This window comes from Moschus berezovskii, chromosome 10 (genome assembly GCF_049115385.1).
Source record: "Moschus berezovskii isolate FMDL1 chromosome 10, NW_MosBer_1.0, whole genome shotgun sequence".
In the NCBI taxonomy this organism is placed as follows: Eukaryota; Metazoa; Chordata; class Mammalia; order Artiodactyla; family Moschidae; genus Moschus; species Moschus berezovskii.
The window spans coordinates 49,295,005-49,314,328 of NC_142469.1; the positions used below are offsets into that span (position 1 = coordinate 49,295,005).

The following is a 19,324-nucleotide window of genomic DNA, read 5'->3' on the forward strand; positions in this document are numbered from 1 at the left end:
ACAACCCCTAAGAAGATTCTTCTTTTTAAAAGTATCCTGTGACTAATACTAGGATTTTCCTAATCTTCCCAATTATCAGGAACGATAAAGTAGTATTTACTCAGTATGCATAGTATATTTTGATGGAATGTGTAATTAAAAGACTAACGTTAAATATCTGACAAGGCTTCTAGATCCAATGCCAACAGCTTTTAAGAGTAAGTTTACTAATTGCTTGTTATTTTATGCTACAGGAAGACAAAGGTATATACAACTGGATGGATGGGAGGGCTTCAGTATTCAGGTATTTTATCGTTAAATGCCTGTTAATTCATGCTGTGGCTCTGACAAAGTGAAGATGAGAAAATAGATGTGAAAATACTTTGAAGACCAACGTTTTATTAATTTTACTGTGGGAAGCCAGGTGAGAGACGCCGCGATCCAGCTCAGTGAGGCAGTGTCTCCGTATTTGTAAAAGTCTCTGTTCTCACGGAACTGTTACAACCACCTTAAATACCAATGACTGCCAAAGGAACAGACAAACCGGGAGAGCATCTGTGAACTTGCCAGGGGTCTGACCCCCTCGGTCCGCGCATGCTCAAGCCTGGCTCCAGCCTCCGTGCAGGGTTGGGCCGAACTCGGAGGGCGGAGTGCGGGCCACGTGGGGTCTCGTGACGTCATCTCCGGGCGCCGAGGGTGACTGGACTTGCGGTGGGCTTCCAGGGCTCCGCGGCGCTGCGGGCCGTCTTTGCTGGATACCGGAGGGCGGAAGTGCAGCTGGGCTCGACTCCGACCTCAGCGCAGGTGCCTTCTGCGGCTGCGCGGGCCGTCGGGACTCCCGGCTGGTGCATCTCCGCGGCATAGTGTATTGGGCGCTCTCCTCCGCCCAGCGTCTTCACCTGTGCAGGAAGCCGGAGGAGAAGCCGGCGCTTCTAGTAGGGTATGTGTGTGTCTGTCACCCCAGTGTGAGGCAATGCCCGCAGGAAGAGGGTTGGGGAAGTGCCAGGTAGGTGTGGTAAAAAGGAGGGGCGTGTGCGGCGAGAGGAGCGCTCCCCCGGGCGGCGGTGGCGGGTGAAGGTGGTTCCTCGGAGGAAGGTGGCGTTGCCCAGGCGCCGCCCCCGGAGCCCTAGCGCCGGCTGGAGGGTGTAGCCTCTGTGATCTCTGGAGGGAATAAGCCCGATCCTTTCTAAGGTAGGAAGCCTGGGTCTCATTGCAGGCTCTAGAGTTTAGTTCAGGACCTGCATTTTTCGTGGAGTAGTTATTTAGATCATAGTTATTTCATAGGCAGTTCGATTCTATATGAAGTCGGTGGAGTTTTCCCCAGTTTATCTTCTCAAAGCGTTCATTAAGTCTCATTTAATAATATTTAGTGCCAAAAAATCAATTTCCCGTTGGCAAAGCACTTTCATATACTTTAATTATACTTTGGATTATTTTCAAGTCACATCTGAAGTTGAGGAGCTTAGGGAAACTGGATTGGTTCTAGATTTTTCTGAAGGGTGTGGAGGCATAACATGTTTTTAGCAAGAATCAAAACCCAGAGGCTGTCAAACGACACTGGACTTCTAAAGCCTTCTAGAATTTACTTGATAAATTTCGGAGTTTTGGGGACTGTGTATACTTGGGTTTGAACCGAATTATTTTGTGATTTCCATAAAGGGAGTTGTTGATTGAATTTTGAATTTGAAAGTAAATATGTTGGGCTGAGGGTAGCAGTTGAGGGAAATTTTAGGATTTTATATTGGATTTGAGCATGTTCTTTGATCCACCATGGTATGGTGATTAAAGTTGGGGAAAAACGAACAGAATGATACAATATGGATAAGAGATTTTAGAATAATGTACAAGCTTCAAGTGTAGGTTCATTTTATTAATTTAACAGATATGAAGTGCCAGTTATGTGCCAGGCACCGAACAAAAGATAAACGAAACAACAAACAGTGAAGAAGACAATAAAAATCGCTGCCATCTTGAAGTTCACTTTGAGGTTTGGGGTGGGGAGATATCAGTTTAAAAGTTAATTAAAGTATATGTGAAGTGGAGTGGTGAAATGTGCTGTGGAGAAAAAATAATGAAGGGGAATGGGACATGCTAGTATCACGTGTAGGAAGTTATAGTGGTGGCCTAAGAGACGATGACATTTGAGCAGAAACCTAGTAATGATAAGGAAGGGTGCCATGTGGATGTAGTGGTAAAGGCCATGAGAACAGCCAGAGTCCCTGAGGCAGGAGCATATCAGCTAGTTTGGCTCAGCTCGGGGAGCAAGTTGGAGAAAGACATAGATAAGCAGGTCAGAGTAGGTAGTTAATGTTAGTCGCTCAATCTTGTGTCCGATTCTTTGCGACCCCATGGACTGTAGCCCACCATGCTCCTCTGTCCATGGGATTCTCCAGGCAAGAATACTGGAGTGGGTTGCCATTCTCTTCTCCAGGGGATCTTCCTGATCCAGAAATCGAACCCGGGTCTCCTGAACTGTAGGCAGATTCTTTACCTACTGAGCTACGAGGGAAGCCCCAGGTCATATAAGGGCCTGGTAAGACTTCTTTTTAAAAAAAAAACACTTTTAGTTTTTACTTTGAATAAGATGGTCTGGTTTTTAATGGCTTCCCAGGTGACTCAGTGGTAAAAAATCCACCTGCAGTGCGGATCTCTGGGTCAGGAAGATCCCCTGGACAAGGGAATGTCTACCCACTCCAGTATTGTTCCCTGGAGAATTCCAAGGACAGAGGAGCGTGGAGGGCTACAGTCCATGGGGTTGCAAAAGAGTCAGATACGACTGAGGGCCTAAACAACAAGAGTTTTGAATAAAGGAGTGAACTCATCTGACTTGTGTTTTAAAATTTTTTTTTCTGGTTACATTGTTTTCTCTCTGCAGCAAGTTGCAGAAATGTTGAGACCTCTGTTGGTAGACTGTGGCATTTATCTGAGTTAAAGGTCACAGTGACTTGGATCAGTGTGGTAATAGTGGAGGTGGTGAGAAATAGCCAGGTTCTAGACTGGTGTGTAAGCTCGAGCTGGTCAGCTGTGAAGAGGGGTCATGGTTGACTCCCAGATTTAAGGCCTGAGCAACTAAGAATAGAGTTACCACTTGGTGGTTTGGGGAAGACCACAGAGTACTAGGAAGAGGAGAGAGGGAGATCTGAAATAATTTTCAGTTTTGCACTTGCTAAATTTCCAAATGAAATGTCAGTATACAGTAGTATATGTGGAACTAGAGTTCAGAAGAGAAGTCTAGGTTGAAGGTGTGAATGTGGGAGTTGTTATTGTGTAAATGATATATAAAGCCCTAAGAGATCTCCAAAGGCAGGGTTCAAGGACCTCAGGACAGTTCAACATTTGGAGGTTGGGGCGAGTTACAGACTATATCCCCCAGGATGGGGGTGTGCCTGTTCCTTAAAACCCCTGTTCAAAACTGGTGATCCTTAGTAACCAGATAGAAGGAAATAGTTAAAAAGGCAAGTCATTAGCTGAGAGAGAGTAAGGACGGAGATGCGAAAATTTGAGAAGAGAGAGTTGATCTGGGACAGTGGAAGAATAAATGGACTAGGGAAACATGAGAACACTGGGCAGTACTCAGAGCCCACTTTTGAATTTAAAGGGAGACCAGCCAGCATATTTTTAGATGTTTACAAATTTACTAGTAGTCGGTATTTGATATTTTAAGTAATTTGTGGATAGTTGGGGATTTTGTCAGCAAAAAACAGCTTCAGGTAGTAGGTTAGCTGTTCTTGGTTTGTAGCGTAAAAGGGACTGTTAATTGTGCATTACATTCTTATCATACTCATTGTACTGTTTGCTAAGTATTTTTCGTTGGACACACCTACCATTTTTCCAGTCTGTGAATTAGATGCAGAAAATACAGCGGCAGTCATGTAGTAGTCATTGCCCTAAAGAAGCTTATTTCTAGTAGACTGTACATGGTTTGAGATTTCTATTCTTCGAAAATGTTGCCTTCAAGTTGGATGCGTGGTTTGATATCATTCTGTATATATGAGAGGGAAAAATATTTTTCTAAAATAATAAAATTCACTGAATTTAAAGTGTGATTATAACAATTTAGGAAAGAGTTTAGGTGGAGAAGTTTCTTAAGTAGCTAGTGTAACTTTGGGGTTTATGTATTTATATATTTTCCGGTGTTTAACAAAAATTCCAGAACCTACTATGTGCTAATTGTGCTACCCTCCCGGATACAAAGGTATATATGACTCAATTTCTGCTGTCAAGGAACGTACAGTTCAGTTTTGGGAGGGGCAAGAGTCAGATAAGATAAACATAACTGCAGTGCATTGTTATACCATATAACAATAAAGATAAATAATAAGTAAGTAGATTGTAGTTTGCTTAGTGGAAGGCTTCCCAAGAAACTGATGTTAGGTTCACTTTTAAAAGATGAAGAATTGGCCAAGAGAAGGGGCAAAGGGTATGCAAGCAGAGGGGCCATGGATTTAAATACGTATTCCATTTTTCAAGTTGTTGGCTGCTGCTGCTAAGTCACTTCAGTCGTGTCCGACTCTGTGTGACCCCATAGACGGAAGCCCACCAGGCTCCCCCATCCCTGGGATTCTCCAGGCAAGAACACTGGAGTGGGTTGCCATTTCCTTCTCCAATGTGTGAAAGTGAAAAGTGAAAGTGAAATCGCTCAGTCGTGTCTGACCCATAGTGACCCCACGAACTGCAGCCTACCAGGCTCCTCCATCCATGGGATTTTTTAGGCAAGAGTACTGGAGTGGCTTGCCATTGCCTTCTCCTAGTTGTTGGCTACTAGGTGCTAAACCAGAGCAACCTGTGACATTAGAATTATCTTCAGTTTACAGATAAGAGGTTTGGAGATGTCAGGTTTGTTGTCCAAGGACTCACAGCTTATATGAGGAAGTCAGGGTTGAAACCCATGTCAGTCCAGTTTCAACACCTCTCAACTGCCTTACTCTCTTGCCTGTGTAAGCATTTAAATCTTTTCAGTCCTTGTCTTTATCCCTCAGCCAGTTTTTTTTTACCAGCTTCTTGCCTGGAGAATCCCAGGGACGGGGGAGCCTGGTGGGCTGCCATCTGTGGGGTCGCACAGAGTCGGACACGACTGAAGCGACTCAGCAGCAGCAGCAGCAGCACTCTTCATTGGAAAAGCCTCCTCTCTGTTTTCAACCCACTCTACCAGTCTAGGTCAGGCACTCATTATTATATGCCTTAGTTGCTGGCATTGCTTCCTGGCTATCCTTTCTCTGACTCAGATCTCCTTCTGCGCATTGCCACCAGGTATGTGTTGTTGTTCATTTGCTAAGTCATGTTCTACTCTTTGCAATCCCATAAACTGCAGCCTGCCAGGCTTCCCTGTTCTTCACTATTTCCCTGAGTTTACTCAAACTTGCATCCATTGAGTCAGTGATGCCGTCCAACCATCTCATCCTCTGTCGCTTCCTTTTCCTCTCGCCCTCAATCTTTCCCAGCATCAGGGTCTTTTCTTTCCATCAGGTGGTCAAAGTATTGGAGCTTCAGCTTCAGCATCAGTTTTTCCAATGAATACTCAGGGTTCATGTCCTTTAGGATTGACTGGTTTGATCTCCTTGCAGTCCAAGGGACTCTCACGAGTCTTCTCTAGCACCGCAGTTCGAAAGCATCAGTTCTTCAGCTCTCAACTTTTTTTATGGTCCAACTGTCACATCCGTACATGTCTACCGGAAAAGCCATAGTTCTGACTATACCAGATAATTGTTTTTATTTCACCATTACAGAATCTCACAGCTTGTTGGATAAAATTGAAAACCTACAGTTATCTATTTGGTATACCTCATGATCTAGTTACATTATATATTTACAAATTTGACATTAAAGGAATAATAATTGCTTTTATGTCTCAGCACTTACTGTGTCCAGTACCATGTCACATACTTTATAGACTTTTTTTTCTAGAACAACCCTGGTACCTTTTACAGTTAAGGAAATTGAGACTTAGTGAAGTTAAGTGACTTGCTTAAAATCATGTGTGGTAGTAGAACATGTCACAGTGTCAGCTCTTTCATTGCCTACTACTGTTCCCAATATGTTTCCCAAAAAGTCGGCTCACATATTGCTCCTGTCTTTGCTGATGCTATATTGCCCTGCTTGGATTATTTGTCTTCTTTTCTTCTGTCCATATTTTACCCATTCTTCAAGTTCAGTATCTTTTAAAATTCTTCACTGAACACTGTAAGTTCTGTTAATATTTAACTTCTTCCCCTCCTCCCTATGAAAGCACTCACAAAGTAACATTTAATTATAACCCTGGGCATTTTGGAGTTGAAAGGGATGTTTGGCAATTCATATGGTATGGTGGAAAGAATAGGAGATTGAAAACCCTGCTGCAGTAGAGGAAAAGTAAAGGTGCAGTGAGGTTCTGCCTGATTCATGTATAGAAGAAAGGCTGTTTTGAGCAGGATCCTGAAGGCTGTTCAAGTCGAAGACAAGGTGGGGAAGGCTACATTAGGGTTAGGAACCATGAGCACAGCTGTGGAAGGGACATGAAAGTGCATGGTATGTTCAGCAGATTCGTAAATAGAACCTTCTGGGCAATGCCTGTAGAGGCTTTCCTGGTGGCTCAGACGGTAAAGAATCTGCCTGCAATGTAGGAGACTCGGGTCCTATCCCTGGGTCTGAAAGATCCTTTGGAGAAGGAAATGGCTTCCCAGTCCAGTATTCTTGCCTGGAGAATCCCCATGGACAGAGGAGGACTGGTGGGCTACAGTCCATTGGGTTGCAGAGTCGGATATGCCTGAGGTTTTAAAAGATCACCACCATTGTCATTGTCATCATCATCGTGAAGCCCTCAGCGTCTGCCGCAGAGCTGGGTGTATCAAATAATCAAATTGTGACTCTATAGTATAGAGTGTTACTAGCAATGCTCAGTGCATAATTTTTTGTTGTATTTTCTATTACTCTTATAATTCCAGTTTACACTAGATAACGCTTTTGATTATTCTAAGTTCTTGAAATTTTTGACTTTTAAACATTTTTTGAGACACGCTCTTGTTGGTTCTATAAATTATGACAGATGCGTCTTATACTACTAGTACTGTGTTACAGGCATTATTGTAAGTATTCTACATGTATGAATTTAATTTTCATATCTCTCTTACATGGTCAGTGCTGTTATTCCCATTTTATAGATGAGAAAACTGAGACAAAAGTTATAGGTGAAGAGTTCACTTTAGATAAGCAGTATACTTTTTTGTGGCTTGAGAGAATGTTGCAAGTGTAGTTTCACTTTGGCTGTGGTTTGTTAGTTGTATATGTAATTTTGAAATGGTTACTTCCGTGATCTCTAAATAAATAATAGCTTCACATTTGGAATTTGTTGTACTGATTTTTGCATTCATTCTGAAGAATGCCCATCATGTAGTTTTTTGAAGTGAATAATCTTTGTGGCATTCTTGATTTCCTGTAATCTTTGTTTTGGAGCAGTTTCGTTTATTCTTACAAGGATCAGACTAATACTCTTCATTTTATTTTCAGTTTGGCTTTGGCTGAAAATAATTTAGCCTATATGTACTGCTTTCACCACTGGAAGAATGACAGATGACAAAGATGTGCTTCGAGATGTGTGGTTTGGACGAATTCCAACTTGCTTCACCCTGTATCAGGATGAGATAACTGAACGTGAGGCAGAACCATATTATGTAAGTATGCTGGTGGTGGCAAATGGGATGTCGGAACTTTGTCCATTTCTCTAGGGAAAGCTCTTAAGAACCAGGAGGTTGGTTTTCAACTCTTTGTATACAATTAATATGTGCTTATTATGGAAACAAAATTAGGAGACACAGATCTGTGAAAAGAAGGAAGTAAGAATCACCTCTAATCCTACTGCTCAGAGGATAAAAGCACTGCTGACATGTTGATACGGGACCTTCTTGACTTTCTTTTTCTTACACATCTATAGTATATGATAATGAATCATAAGTTATGTGTGGTTTTTTAACAGGAAGCTATTTTGAAAATGATAGGTTCAGATTTGGTTCTTTTGTATTCAAAGCAACTATTAAAATTTTTTTTGATAGCTGAATGAACATACGAATGCGGGTGGTCTTCATATGTTCATGAGTTAATATAGATAATATGAAATATATTCTTTAGTAACATAAATTGCATGTAGGCTTTGGGTTTGAGTTAGTGTATTATCTGTTCTAAAAAGAGAGTATCAGTTATCTTTTGATTTTAGTCTGCCTTTCTTTTTTCTTTTCTAATTGATGATGTGATCCAAACTTAAGCACCTGTCAGTCAGAGATAATGGTATCTTCCCTTTTTACTAAATAGTCCCTAGCAGGCAAAGACATTCTCAGTTACTGTCATTTTAGTTTTTCCTTTGTGTCTCGGGTACACAGTCTTCCCAGGTGGCGCTAGTGGTAAAGAACCTGCCTGCCAACGCAGAAGACATGACACATGGGTTTGATTCCTGGGTTGGGAAGATCCCCTGGAGAAGTACATGGCAACCCACTCCAGTATTCTTGCCTGGAGAATCCCATGGACAGAGGAGCCTGGTGGGCTACAGTCCATGGAGTTGCAAAGAGTCCGACACAACTGAAATGACTTAGCATGCATGCACACATAATATTGTGTACTCAGGAAAATCTGGAGAAGTGGAAGTACATCTGTGGTGCTGGACTGTCTCTTGTTTCACTTTAGTGGAGCTCTCCCTTGGGTTTCTTCCCTGTGTGCTGGTGAGGCCGCACTTGTCCCCTACCTGCCCCAGCTGGGGATAGTCAGATGGCTGGAGAAAGCTCCTTTAGGGGCCCGTCCTCAACTTGTTGGGTACAGGAACTGTTTGATTTTTCTCTGTGCATCCTTGAATCTGGAATATGTCACACAAATGGTAGATACTCAGTGCATGAAAGTCTCTCCACCCCCATGTTGGGGGTTTGTTTAAAATTCTCTGGGTTTTCTTCCGTTTTCTGCTTTGTCGCTCAGTCGTGTCTGACTCTTTGCGACCCCATGGACTGTAACCTACCAGGCTTCTCTGTCCATGGGATTCTCCAGGCAAGAATACTGGAGGGGGTTACCATTTCCTTCTCCAGGGGATCTTCCCGACCCAGGGATCGAACCCGGGTCTCCTGCATTGGAGGCAGACGCCTTAACCTCTGAGCCACCAGGGAAGCACTGAATGATAATTTCAGAGAAATTGGGTAGTCTTTTGTACTTTTCCAGATAATCATAACTGATTCTATAAATTTGAATCATTTTTACTTTGGAAACTCATCAGTTTTCCACCTTTAGAAAAACTTCCATGGTTAAAAATGAAAAGTGATCATAGTTTATTTTTAGAGACATTTCATTTGTTAGATGTATTTTTACTCTTCTCCTTCAGTAGTTTTGGTTAGGATATCATTTACTTCCAAACTGGCTTTTTCTATTTTAATGAAAACTTTTAACCTTGGGCAGCTTTCTAATAGTACTTACACAAAGGAGTGTATGTGTGTGCAGTTAGTCAAAGTAGTGAAAGCTAAGAGATATATGATTTAAAACTGTTTACTTTTAAATCAGAATATGATGATTGACACATTTTCTGCACTTAAAAAAAGCAAGTAAAGAATTTAATATTTTTCCTTCCTTATGTATAAATCTGTTTAAATATGAAAAGACCATTGTGAGAACTAGAGGGTAAGTTGTTTTTTGTTTCTAATCGAATTAAAAATGGTAGAGTAATGAGATTAACTGTTGGAGGAAGATTGTTTTTAATACTAATTGATTTTTCTTTTCTTTGAATTCTTCCTAATTCTTCACCCAAAAGAAACTTCATTGTGGTCATGTTTTTGCAGATTATTGGGTGACAGGCATTTAATAAATATTAAACAAAGAACTGAACTTTAAAACCATGCAGCATAATTCAGATTTTGCTCTTTAAATGCATGCATACTTAAGTGTGGAGAAGGAAATGGCAACTCACTCCAGTGTTCTTGCCTGGGAAATCCCATGGGCAGAGGAGCCTGGCAGGCTACAGTTCGTGGGGTCACAAAGAGTCAGATAAATACTGAAGTGTAAGAAAGAAAAAGTGATGGTGTGAACACTCACCTAGAGCCAGACATCCTGGAATGTGAAGTCAAGTGGACCTTAGGAAGCATCACTACGAACAAAGCTAGTGGAAGTGATGGAATTCCAGTTGAGCTATTTCAGATCCTAAAAGATGATGCAGTGGAAGTGCTGCACTCAATATGCCAGCAAATTTGGAAAACTCAACAGTGGCCACAGGACTGGAAAAGGTCAGTTTTCATTCCAGTCCCTAAGAAAGGCAATGCCAAAGAATGCTCAGACTACTGCACAGTTGCACTCATCTCACACACTAGTAAAGTAATGCTCAAAATTCTCTAAGCCAGGCTTCAACAGTACGTGAACCGTGAACTTCCAGTTGTTCAAGCTGGTTTTAGAAAAGGTAGAGGAAACAGATCAAATTGCCAACATCCGCTGGATCTTGGAGAAAGCAAGAGAGAAAAACATATATTTCTGCTTCATTGACTATGCCAAAGCTTTTGACTGTGTGGATCACAATAAACTGTGGAAAATTCTGAAAGAGATAGGAATACCAGACCACCTGACCTGCCTCTTGAGAAACCTGTATGCAGGTTAGGAAGCTACAGTTAGAACTGGACATGGAACAACAGAGTGGTTCCAAATAGGAGAAGGAGTACGTCAAGGCTGTATATTGTCACCCTGCTTATTTAACTTCTATGCAGAGTACATCATGAGGAACGCTGGGCTGGAAGAAGCACAAGCTGGAATCAAGATTGCGGGGAGAAATATCAATAACCTCAGATATGCAGATGACACCACCCTTATGGCAGAAAGTGAAGAGGAACTAAAAAGCCTCTTGATGAAAGTGAAAGAGGAGAGTGAAAAAGTTGGCTTGAAGCTCAACAATCAGAAAACAAAGATCATGGCATCTGGTCCCATCACTTCGTGGGAAATAAATGGGAAACAGTGGAATCAATGTCAGACTTTATTTTTTTGGGCTCCAAAATCACTGCAGATGCTGATTGCAGCCATGAAATTAAAAGACGCTTACTCCTTGGAAGGAAAGTTATGACCAACCTAGATAGCATATTAAAAAGCAGAAACATTACTTTGTCAGCAAAGGTCCATCTAGTCAAGGCTATGGTTTTTCCAGTGGTCATGTATGGATGTGAGAGTTGGACTGTGAAGAAAGCTGATCGCCGACAAATTGATGCTTTTGAACTGTGGTGCTGGAGAAGACTCTTGAGAGTCCCTTGGACTGCAAGGAGACCCAACAAGTCCATCCTAAAGATCAGTCCTAAATGTTCATTGGAAGGAGTGATGTTGAAGCTGAAGCTCCAATACTTTGGCCACCTGATGCAAAGAGCTGACTCATTTGAAAAGACCCTGATGCTGGGAAAGATTGAAGGCGAGAGGAGAAGGGGACGACAGAGGATGAGATGGTTGGAAGGCATCACCGACTCAATGGACATGAGTTTGAGTAAACTCTGGGAGTTGGTGATGGACAGGGAGGCCTGGCATGCTGCAGTCCATGCGATTGCAAAGAGTCAGACACGACTGAGCGACTGAACTGAAGAAAGAAAATGCTGTATACAAAATCACTAGCAGTGGTTTTACTATTAGAAGTATTATCGGTAAACATTTTAGTGCCAATATGATTTTAGTTCACATGTCTCTTTGTTGTAAATTAAGCTTGAATGTATTTTTAATTGCTTTGAGTTATAATAATGATACTGTTTTAAAGAGGTAGATCAAATGGGATGAAAATTTGGCCTGAAAGCTAGTAGACCTCTTTCCCAGACATTCATAGAGTTCAGGTGAGGTGATATAACAGGGTTGTCATTATGGCCTGAAGCGTCCATTCGTGTTCAGGTGGAGGTGCAGGAAGGATGGATGAATGGGAATGCAGTTTCCTTTTATTAATGTTTATAGCTTCTTTCTTAGAAACTACGTTTTTAAATATCCACTCTGTACCAAATTTGTAAATTAAATAATTTTTATTCAAATAGTCTTCTGGTATTTTCTGTTTTTAATTGGGAAAGCTTATTAATGTTAGATGTATTTCTGTTTATTTCTGCATTTTGACTTGTTGGCTTTGTATAATCTTTCAGCCAATTCTGTGTGTCATAGTCATTGAGAATTATATCTTACATTACAGAGAGTATTAGGAAGGAATTTTCCTATAAACAAAGCAACTTTTCAGTTTTTGTTGTTTCTGTTATATTCATTTGAACTGTCACTTTTCCTTTAGATTATCCAATATAAAACATACATACTAAATTGTATTCACATTTTGTGACTTTTTACCAGAGGTAACCACGTAGATGTGTGGTAATTGATCTGAGTAGACCCTAAACTTTTCCCAGCAGTCTGTTTATGTTCCCATAGTCAACTGTATCTGTCCTCTGCCAGGACTCCTTCTCTGAGCCCTCACCTCACTTCCTGCTTCATAAAGAAAATAGAAACCACGTTGACAGGACCTTCCTTAACTTTCTGCCACCAACTCTGTAAAGCGTATCTGCACAGATAGGTGAAAGCGTATCTGCACAGATTTGCTTTTTCTCTCCTGTTTTAATGGAAGAGGTGCCCTTTCTTCTCGGGCAAGGCCCAACCTTCCATCTGTGTTCTGGATCCCATCTTCTGCCTTCTCTATTTATTTTACTTTCAACTTTTTCTGTCTATTGACAACTTCTTTGCAGCATTTATATTGTCTCAGATCCTTCCTATCTTGTAACAAACCTCTTTGACCCCATCTTTCTTTCAACCAGTTGCTTTTCCTTCACAGCCAAACTTATCAAAAGAATTGTCTGTACTCATTGTCTCCTTCCCACCTTCCACCACTTACTTCACTGTAATCATATTTTCACACTGCTCCAACAGAACTGTTCTTGTCAAAGTCACTAATGACATCTTTTTAAATTTTTTTATTTTTTTATTTTTTAACCAGACCTAGAGTCTGCTTTTGAACTTTGATTTGCTTGATCTCTCAGCCCTATTTGATGTTGTTGGCTGTTTCCTCGGTTTTATTACACTGTCCTCTTGCTCTGCAGTGTCTCATCCCTGGTTTTGCTCCTATAGTCCCCTTTGCTTTGCCTTATTTTTTGGATCCACTTCTCTGGGTTTTTTTTGTTTTGTTTTGTTTTTTTGGGGGGGTGCTTCCCTGGTAGCTCAGTTGGTAAAGAATTCACTTGCAATGCAGGAGACCCCGGTTCAATTACTGGTTTGGAAAGAATTGCTAGAGAAGGGATAGGCTACCCATTCCAGTATTCTTGAGTTTCCCTTGTGGCCCAGCTGGTAAATAATCCGCCTGGAATGCTGGAGGCCTGGGTTCAATCCATGGGTTGGGAAGATCCCCTGGAGAAAGGAAAGGCTACCCACTCCAGTATAGTCCATGGGGTTGCAAAGAGTCAGACATGACTGAGCGACTTTCACTTTACCTATTTTTTCCTCCACTAGAGCTCTCACTCCATTTTTTTGCCTTTGTTGAGCATTTTTATCTTAACAGCTCCCCGGTATTTTTCTCCTGAGCTCCAGACCTGTATGTCTTTCTGCTGATAACCTCACTTAGATGTCTTGAAGGAACTCAAACTGTGTGTGTTTGAAGCTGGACTCGTCATCTTTACTCCAGAAAACCTGGTCATCTGCCATCTTCTATTCTTGTTTTATCATCCAGCTAATTAATTACTCTTACAGTAATTAACATGAGACTCATCCTTTGATACTGCCTTATCCTATATCCCTGACAGTCATAATTGGGTCTGTCTGATTTTACATCTCAGATATTTCGCACTTTTCTTATACCTTTCATGTGCCATGATACAGCCTCGTTCAGACCACCATTTAAAAACTAAGGGTTTTTATAACATTACCTGATTTCCCTGGTTTCCCTGCCCTCTTTCCATTTTCCAGTCTGCACAGTTCGAGTAATCTTTAAAAACACATATCTAATCTTTAACCTGCCAGCTTGAAACCTTTAGTCTTTTCATTGCCTTTAGGATCCTTAATGTAGTTGACAGGGTTCTTCATGATCTGGTCTCTTGCTTCTTCAGTACTGATTCTGTCCTAAACCTCTGCAGTCCTGTCATATTCAAATTCTTACAGTTCCTCATGTGCCAGTCCTCGTCCTTCTGTATTCACGCCATGCCTTCTTTGCAGTTCCCTCTGTTAGAATAAACAGAAGTCTCTCCCACCTCTGCTCACACCCAGACATCCAAAGGCACCCACGTTTGGTTTGTTCTTGTTTCCCTTTTGACCCTTGCCTTAAAATTTACTTCCTGTAAAGGCCTTCCTCGAGCTTTCCTGTAAATTTCTTTGCTGTTTTCTCCTGTAACATCCTTTACTTCTTTGCATTCATCATATTTGTAATTTTGTTTTTACTGTCTTCCTCTTAAGCCTGTGAGCTTCCTGAGAGGAGGAACTCTTTCTGTCTCATTCACTGCTCTGTCCTCATCACCTAGTGGGATGCCTCACACATTGAAATGGAACAGAATTCTAGTGTATTTTTTAATTTATTTATTTTAATTGGAGACTAATTGCTTTATTGTAGTGGTTTTTGCCATCAGTTCAGTTCAGTTCAGTCGCTCAGTCGTGTCCGACTCTTTGCGACCCCATGAATCACAGCACGCCAGGCCTCCCTGTCCATCATCAGCTCCCGGAGTTCACTCACACTGATGTCCATCGAGTCGGTGATGCCATCCAGCCGTCTCATTCTCTGTCGTCCCTGTCTCCTCCTACCCCCAATCCCTCCCAGCATCAGAGTCTTTTCCAGTGAGTCAACTCGTCGCATGAGGTGGCCAAAGTATTGGAGTTTCAGCTTTAGCATCAGTCCCTCCAATGAACACCCAGGACTGATCTCCTTTAGAATGGACTGGTTGGATCTCCTTGCAGTCCAATCATCCATTCTGTTCCGTTCTGTTCTGTCGCTCAGTCGTGTCCGACTCTTTGTGACCCCGTGGACTATAGCCTACCAGGCTTCTCCGTCCATGGGATTCTCCAGGCAAGAATACTGGAGTGGGTTACCGTTTCCTTCTCCAGGGGATCTTCCCGACCCAGGGATCGAACCCAGGTGCAGTCCAATCATACATTGACATAAATCAGCCATGGGTGTATGTGTGTCCTCCATTCTGAACCCTCCTCCCACCTCCCTCCCCATCCCATCCCTCAGGGTCGTCCCAGTGCGCCGGCTTTGAGTGCCCTGTTCTATGCATCGAGCTTGGACTGGTTATCTGTTTCACATATGGTAATATACATGTTTTAATGCTCTTCTCTTCAGTCATGCCACCCTCGCCTTCTCCTACAGAGTACAAAAGTCTGTACTTTATATCTGTGTCTCTTTTGCTGTCTTGCATATAGGGTCATTGTTACCATCTTTCTAAATTCCATATATATGTGTCAGTATACTGTATTGGTGTTTTTCTTTCTGAGTTACTTCACTCTGTGTAATAGGCTCCAGTTTCATCCACCTCATTAGAACTGATTCAAATGCATTCTTTTTTTAATAGCTGAGTACTATTCCATTGTGTATATGTACCACAGCTTTCTTATCCATTTGTCTGCTGATGGACATCTAGGTTGCTTCCGTGTCCTAGCTATTGTAAACAGTGCGGTGATGAACACTGGGGTACCTGCGTCTCTTTCAATTCTGGTTTCCTCAGTGTGTGCCCCACAGTGGGATTGCTGGGTCGTATGACAGTTCTATTTCCAGTGTTTTGAGGAATCTCCACACTGTTCTCCATAGTGGCTGTACTGTTTGCATTACATCCAACAGTGGGATTTATTCCTAAAGAAAGAGGGTTCCTTTTTCTCCATACCCCTTCAGCACTTATTATTTGTAGGTTTTTTGATAGCAGCCATTCTGACCAGCATGAGATGGTACCTCATTGTGGTTTTGATTTGCATTTCTCTGATAATGAGTGATGTTGAGCATTGTTTCATGTGTTTGTTAGCCATCTGTATGTCTTCTTTGGAGAAATGTCTGTTTGGTTCTTTGGCCCATTTTTTGATTGGGTCATTTATTTTTCTGGTATTGAGATGCATGATCTGCTTGTATATTTTTGTGATTAACTTTGTCAGTTGCTTAATTTGCTATTATTTTCTCTCATTCTGAAGGCTGTCTTTTCACCTTGCTTATAGTTTCTTTCATTGTGCAAAAGCTTTTAAGTTTAATTAGGTCCCATTTGTTTATTTTTGCTTTTATTTCCATTACTTTGGGATGTGGGTCATAGAGGATCCTGCTGTGATTTATGTCAGAGAGTGTTTTACCTGTGTTTTCGTCTAGTAGTTCTATAGTTTCTGGTCTTACATTTAGATCTTTAATCCATTTTGAGTTTATTTTTGTGTGTGGTGTTAGAAAATGTTCTAGTTTCATTCTTTTACAGGTGGTTGACCAGTTTTCCCAGCACCACTTGTTAAGGAGATTGTCTTTTCTCCATTGTATATTCTTGCCTCTTTTGTCAAAGATAAGGTATCCATAGGTTTGTGGATTTATATCTGGGCTTTCTCTTTTGTTCCATTGATCTGTATTTGTTTCTTTGTGCCAGTACCATGCTGTCTTGATGACTGTAGCTTTGTAGTATAGTCTGAAGTCAGGCAGGTTGATTCCTCCAGTTCCATTCTTCTTCTTTGTCAAGATTGCTTTGGCTATTTGAGGTTTTTTTGTGATTCCATACAAATTTTGATATTATTTGTTCTAGTTTTCTGAAAAATACTGTTGGTAGCTTGATAGGAATTGCATTGAATTTATAGATTGCTTTGGGTAGTATATTCATTTTCACAATATTGATTCTTTCCATCCATGAACATGGTATATTTCTCCATCTATTTGTGTCATCTTTGATTTCTTTCATGAGTGTTTGATAGTTTTCTATATATCAGTCTTTTGTTTCTTTAGGTACATTTATTCCTAAGTATTTTATTCTTTTCATCACAATGGTGAATGCAATTGTTTCCTTAATTTCTCTTTCTGTTTTCTCATTGTTAGTATATAGGAATGCAAGGGATATCTGTGTATTAATTTTATATCCTGCAACTTTACTATATTCATTGATTAGCTCCAGTAATTTTCTGGTGGAGTCTTTAGGGTTTTTCCATGTAGAGGATCATGTCATCTGCAAACAGTGAGAGTTTTGTGTCTTCTTTTCCAATCTGGATTCCTTTTATTTCTTTTTCTTCTCTAATTGCTGTAGCTAAAACTTCCAAAACTATGTTGAATAGTAGTGGTGAGAGTGGGCACCCTTGTCTTGTTCCTGACTTGAGGGAAAATGCTTTCAGTTTTTCACCATTGAGGATAATGTTTGCTGTGGGTTTATCATATTTGGCTTTTATTATGCTGAGGTATGATCCTTCCAAGCCTGCTTTCTGGAGGGTTTTTATCATAAATGGATGTTTAATTTTGTCAGAGGCTTTCTCTGCATCTATTGAGATAGACGTATGGTTTTTATCTTTCAATTTGTATCACATTGATTGATTTGCGAATATTGAAGAATCCTTGTATCCCTGGGATAAAGCCCACGCGGTCATGATGTATGATCTTTTTAATATGTTGTTGGATTCTGTTTGCTAGACGATTCTAGTGTATTTTAATTCTATGTTTGTTTGTTAAGTGAATCTCTAATTTTATAACTGAAAATTCTTGGACAAAATAGGATTTGGTGTAGACAAATAATATTACAGGCACTTTTTCCCTATAACATAAGTAATCTGTTGTTTTTGTTTAGTTGCTAAGTTATGTCCAACTCTTGCGACCCTGTAGCCTATAGCCCACTGGGCTCCTCTGTCCATAGGATTTCCCAGGCAAGAATACTGGAGTAGATTGCCATTCCCTTCTCCAGGGGATCTGCCCGACGCAGGGATCAAGCAGGCATCTCCTGCGTTGCAGGTGGATTCTTTATTGCTGAGCCACCACGGAAGCCAAGTAATCTAAACAACTATGTGAAACATGTATTCCTTATTGGCTATCCAGAGGAAAAAAAATATATCACGTGTGTCATACTGAGTGCTGAATGAGGAGTAAGAGAATAGGAGTCCATATAGTGGAGAGTGTCCCTAGAGGGGTTAATCCTTTCTGTATTAAAAGAACTTGAACCTTGAAAACATTAGTTGAAGTGAAATAAGCCAGACACAAAAGGACAAATATTTTATGATTCCATTTAGATGTAACTGAACTGAACTGAAGTCGCTCAGTCGTGTCCGATTCTTTGCGACCCCATGGACTGTAGCCCACCAGGCTCCTCCATCCATGGGATTCTCCAGGCAAGAATACTGGAGTGGGTTGCCATTTCCTTCTCCAGGGGATATTCCCAACCCAGGGATCGAACTGAGGTCTCTCGCGTTGTAGGCAGACGTTTTAACCTCTGAGCCACTAGGGAAAAAGGGTCTAATTCAGAGCCTGAAAGTTAAAAAGTGATTATGGAAGGCTGGGAGGAAGAAGGGAAAGTGATAGTTGCTCAGAAGTGTCTCACGGACTGTACCCCACCAGGCTTCTCTGTTCATGAAGTTCTCCAGGTAAAAAGACTGGAGTGGGTTGCCATGCCCTTCTCCAGGGATCTTCCCAACCCAGAGATTGAACCTGGGTCTCCTGCACTGCAGGAAGATTCTTTACCATCTGAGCCACTAGGGAGGAAGAAGAGAATGAGGTAATTATTGTTTAATAGGTACAGAATTTGATGGAAAGTTCTGGAGATGGATAGTCATGGGTGTCACATGGGTGACACAGCAGTGTTAGTATATTTGGGTTAGTCACAGCAGTGTCAATGTATTTAATGTCACTGAACGGTTTGCTTAAAATGGTTAACATGGTAAATTTTATGCTAGGTATATTTTAACACAGTTTTAAAACATGAGCTTGAAGTAAACCAATGAGATATACCAAAGAAAATTCTTGTGTGATACAATCCTAATGTAGAAGGCAGGGTGATTCTTTTGTTATTTTCTTTCCATTTTACCTATTTAAATATTTACTGGATAAACTGTATCTGTACCTATTCTAGTTTTTTCTTAGTGCTACTATATTTATATTAGTTACAGATTATTCCCACAGGCCAATGTAGAACAGAAGATTCCAGCTACATTTTAGTGTGAGTGTGGATTCTGAATGAGCATTCTTTTAAAATTTATCACTTTTGACCTTTTGTCACACTTTAACCTTTGGCATCTCTGATTCTTTATCAAATATTTATTATACGCCTGTTATAAAGCAGGCACTGTTTTGGCCATTGGGAATATGAGCCGTGAACAAAACAGATGAAAACCCTTGTCTTAATGGAGCTTACATTCTAATGTTGCTGCTGCTGCTGCTAAGTCACTTCAGTCGTGTCCGACTCTGTGTGACCCCATAGACGGAAGCCCACCAGGCTCCCCCGTCCCTGGGATTCTCCAG

General features: G+C 41.1%; 1 protein-coding gene across 2 annotated transcripts in view; it reads left to right on the forward strand.

The window, feature by feature from the left end:
* The first annotated feature begins 780 nt into the window (after positions 1-780).
* Positions 781-19,324, forward strand: part of ATG5 (autophagy related 5) — a 117,775-nt gene continuing 99,231 nt past the window's right edge. For both annotated transcript variants that reach the window (XM_055432867.1, XM_088840676.1), the window contains exons 1-2: positions 781-919; positions 7,462-7,625. In XM_055432867.1, the coding sequence (XP_055288842.1) occupies positions 7,518-7,625 (108 nt within the window). In that variant the 5' untranslated portion in view covers positions 781-919; positions 7,462-7,517. The remainder of the gene's footprint in view (positions 920-7,461; positions 7,626-19,324) is intronic.